Raw genomic sequence first — 4,320 nt, 5'->3', positions numbered from 1 at the left:
GACGTCACCAAGATCTTTCATCTCAAAATTTCTTGATAAAAATCTCTTGGTTTCGTGCAACATGCCTATATCATTAGTGGCAAGCAGTATGTCATCAACATACAAAACCAGGAAAATATGCTTACTCCCACTAAACTTGTGATACACACAATCATCAACGACATTTACCTCAAAACCAAATGAGATAATGACCTGATGAAATTTGTGATACCATTGACGGGAAGCTTGCTTGAGCCCATAGATGGATTTCTTTAATTTGCAAACCATTTTCTTCGAGTCTCCTAACACAAAGTTTTCTGGTTGCACCATATAAATTGTCTCATCAATGTCGCCATTGAGAAACGCCGTCTTGACATCCATCTGATGTAACTCAAGGTCAAAGTGCGCAACAAGTGCCATAATTATCCTTAAAGAGTCTTTCGTTGAAACTGGAGAGAAAGTCTCTTTGAAGTCAATACCTTCCTTTTGGGTAAAGCCTTTAGCCACAAGACGAGCTTTATATCTTTCCACATTACCATTTGAAGCAGCTGCCATCTAAAGTTAATTTTTTTAGTGAAGACGGGAAAATGATGTTATCCAAGAAAGATGGCATCGACACGAGAAATAAGAATTTCAAAGATTCAAGTTGATGTAGATGGTCGAGATTCTTGAGATAGAAGTATTCCAAACCCACATCTTCCAGACAGATTCCCAATTTCTTGAGATTGGGAACCCTTTCCAGGATCTCCTCTGTACATCTGAATTTTATCACAGTGGAGAGCGTTTGTAAGTTTTCAAGAACGATAACAGAATTTTCTGCTTTAGGAGGATCAGGAAGAATCATTTCCCCCAACTGGAGATGCCTCAACCGTGTCATCGTCCATAGTTCGGGTGTAAGAGATACTGGAACTGTGGTGTCGTAAAGAATTAAGGTTTGTAGATATCGGAGTTTGTATACTGATGCAGGAAGCCTCCCATTATCGTAGCTGAAAGCGAGGTACTGTAAGTTAACTAGTCCTGCCATTTCAGTTGGATAATGAGTTATATGCCCCGCATCCAACACTCTGACTAGCATACCAGTTAACAACTTTACCGGAACATACCTACCAAAATTTAGAAGAGATCGCAAAAGAAAAGGCGGAAGTTTTCTGGTAGGATGATCTACATCTCTTGGTAAGATTAAACGGCGCAGGCTAATGCCATTGGGCATACCATGGAGATTACTGTCCGTGATATGAAAAAACTTCTCCCTTTGAGCTTCTTTCACACATAGGTCACGTAACAGATCATGGATCATGCATGTTTTGATTTTACCTTTGGAACTCCATTCAGAAACCAAAATAAGATTCCGATCAACAAGATCTAATAAGCTTTCCTCAGCCATATCTTCCAAAGTTTTGTTTTCCGCTGATTTTATAAATCCTTCGGCAACCCATAACTTGAAAAGTGTGGAGACATTGATATCCGAGTCTTCTTGGAAGATTCCGAAATAAAGGAAACATCCTTTCAAATGATGAGGTAAATTCTTGTAACTTAAAGATAGTATCTTTAAGCATTGCTCATCGTTTGAAGCTATCACCGAACTCAGATTTTCTCCAACATTTGTCCAGTGATGTACTGTTCTCGTGGCCTTCGAGAGAAGTCCAGCAATCACAACAATTGCAAGTGGCAGTCCTCGACAATTTTGGACTATCTTCTTACCGATAGGTTTGAGTTCACGAGGGCAGCGATCTTTTCCAAAAACATTCGCACAAAATAAACTCCAGCTTTCCTCCTCGGTTAGAAAACTCATGCGATGAGGAGAACAAGAGTTTGCCTTACGGGCCACATTTTCTTCCCTAGTTGTCATCATGATTCGACTCTCATCATTGTTATTTGAAAACAATCGCTTCACATGATCCCAAACTTTGGTGTCCCAGACGTCATCCATCACAATGAGAAACCTCCTACCCATTAGATTCTCGCGAAAAAGCCGTTTTAATTCTTCAGTGGTTTTTTCACGATTCTGGTTAGTGGGTTTTCCCATCGAATCTAAGAGGCTTAGAAAGATTTCTTTCATATTATAGTCTTGAGATACTGTCACCCAAGCACGAATTTGAAAATGAGACAAAATAAATTCATCTTCATAAACTTTTCTGGCGAGAGTAGTTTTACCTATTCCGCCCATTCCCACAATGGAAACAGTTCTAAGATTTGATGGTCCCCCGGTGAGCTGATCCTTGATCTTCATCATGTTATCATCAAGACCCACCATTATACTCTCGAGATTTCTCGCAGATTTCGATGACGCAACAAGCGACGAAGTCCGTGGATGCAGATTTCGTACATCCGTCTCGTCCTCCATGTTGTTTACCTTTTTTTTGATGGGATCGATTTCTTTTATGATGGCATCTATTTCTTTTAGTTCATCCTGGAGTATACTAAAGAAATTCTTCTCCTTCTGATGCTTGGATTCTTCAAAAACTCGACGCCTGATGTGGGATTCAATGATATCCTCTGTTTTGTATGCTGCATCCGTGATTCGACTCTCTAAACCTTCTATTGCTTTGATGCCTAAACTTTCTATTGCTTTGATGCTTTTTTGTGAATAATTATCAAGAAAATCTAGTAAGATACGCACCTTTTCTAGAAGAAATGGGGTTTGTTGTTTCTCATCATGAATCAGATATCGATCATCATGATGCAGCGTATTCTCAAGAACGTGACTAAGAGAAAGAAGGGCAGAATACGCCATACCAGTTTTCTGCTCAAGAGGGAAGGCTTCTCAATTGGTGGCTAAGAAAGTATGTGAGAGTACACTGTGCAGGCGGCTAATAACATTGACTTGAACATAAACCTAAAATTTTAGCGTGATTCCACTTTGTAGAGATGATTTCCCACTGTACAAGAGCCAGGGGACACAAGTCTTCCTGGCATTGACCAGGACAGAAACATAAAATAATAAGTCTCCGTTTGGTTCCGATGAAAATTATTTTTAATAGATTTTGATAAAAGGTGAAAAAAAAAAAATTGGAAAAGTTGTAAGTTTCATGAACTGTGTGATTGAAAATACATTTTAAAAAATAACATTTAAAATGTAGGAGCCAAACAAAGGCTAAATAAGCTAGGAAATGCAGTGAATCGTAAGCTGTTTGCTTGAAAAGTGAAATAATATAAAGAAAATTATTTTTGAATTTCACTTTGTTTTGATAAAATTTTATTTTTTTTAAGAGATGAGTGATTGATAGATAGTAATACTTGTGGTCCTAAAAAAATGTGATTAAAATTCATATTTGTCTTTAAAAAAAATATTAGAAGGAAAAAATGAAACCTAAATGGAGTAATCACTTTTGAAAGGTGTTTAAAAAAGTGGTCAGGCAATTTCAGTAAAAGTTGGATCCAAATACTGCCAAAAAGTAAGGTAATTATATTCACACCATAATTTTTATTTCTTGTACTGCATTTTAATTGTACTCAAGGGTCTTAGTTTTTGTTTATTATAATACTTATCTCATACCATTCTTATCGTCAAACTTCTTATTAGTGAATACATTTTGTATTCAATAATAGTTTTACATCCAAAAGTTTTAAAATAAAAAATAAAATGTACGAAAATATTTTTCTCTCATTTCAAAATATGAATATAAAATACTTTAATATAAATCATAATCAAGAAAGAAATGTGTTAATTAATGAAAAGTTGAAGATAAAAATTTAGTGAAAAAAAGTTAAAAAGTAACCGCACAAAAAGTAACACTAACTTCAAGTAAACCTTTTGTAAAAGTGGGAAAAAAAAATACCCCTTAAAGGTAACCCAAATTCCAAATAAACCCCATCAGAAATTATCAAAACCTTTTTCTCCCGCCTCACCAAAATCTAACAAAGCAGTATTTTCCTTCCTAATTTTCTCTTGATTAAATCTTCTTGGACAGGGCCACGTCCAAACAGGGCACCCCACAGGCGCCCCCATTAATGCCCTGGACAGACTTGGCCCTGTCCGTCAGCACTTCTCTTCTCTCCTTCCGTTTGTCTATAAAAAGAAGCATCGTCAAAACAAAAAATTCTAAAACCTAGGAAATTAAAAATCCATTTTAAATATTCAGTTTAAAAAGCAGATTTGCCGACACTTAGAATAACCTATAACCAATTTTTCAGTAATTCTGACTGCAATATGTAAATTTTATCAGTGTTTAGAGTTTTTAATTAATTGCCAGAATTAACTAATCTATTAAAATAAGAACACCAAATATTTCATGGGCCCCATGCCAAAGGTCAAACAGTTCACTAAATCAAACGATCCAAGATATAATAGTTTCAGTTGTAGTTTCGAAAAATTAACATATAAGAGAATCTTCAAGTGAT

At 36.1% G+C, this 4,320-nt stretch overlaps 1 protein-coding gene across 1 annotated transcript; it reads right to left on the bottom strand.

Annotated features, from left to right (window-relative positions):
• Nucleotides 1-511: 511 nt before the first annotated feature.
• Nucleotides 512-2,800, bottom strand: LOC111372021 (putative late blight resistance protein homolog R1B-16). Its single transcript, XM_022994158.1, has one exon. It carries the CDS (start codon nt 2,711-2,713, stop codon nt 512-514), a length of 2,202 nt encoding a protein of 733 aa, XP_022849926.1. The 5' UTR covers nt 2,714-2,800.
• Between the last annotated feature and the right edge of the window lie 1,520 nt (nt 2,801-4,320).

The sequence above is a fragment of the Olea europaea genome, chromosome 23, assembly GCF_002742605.1.
Source record: "Olea europaea var. sylvestris chromosome 23, O_europaea_v1, whole genome shotgun sequence".
NCBI lineage: Eukaryota > Viridiplantae > Streptophyta > Magnoliopsida > Lamiales > Oleaceae > Olea > Olea europaea.
This window is presented reverse-complemented; position numbering and strand designations above follow the sequence as displayed.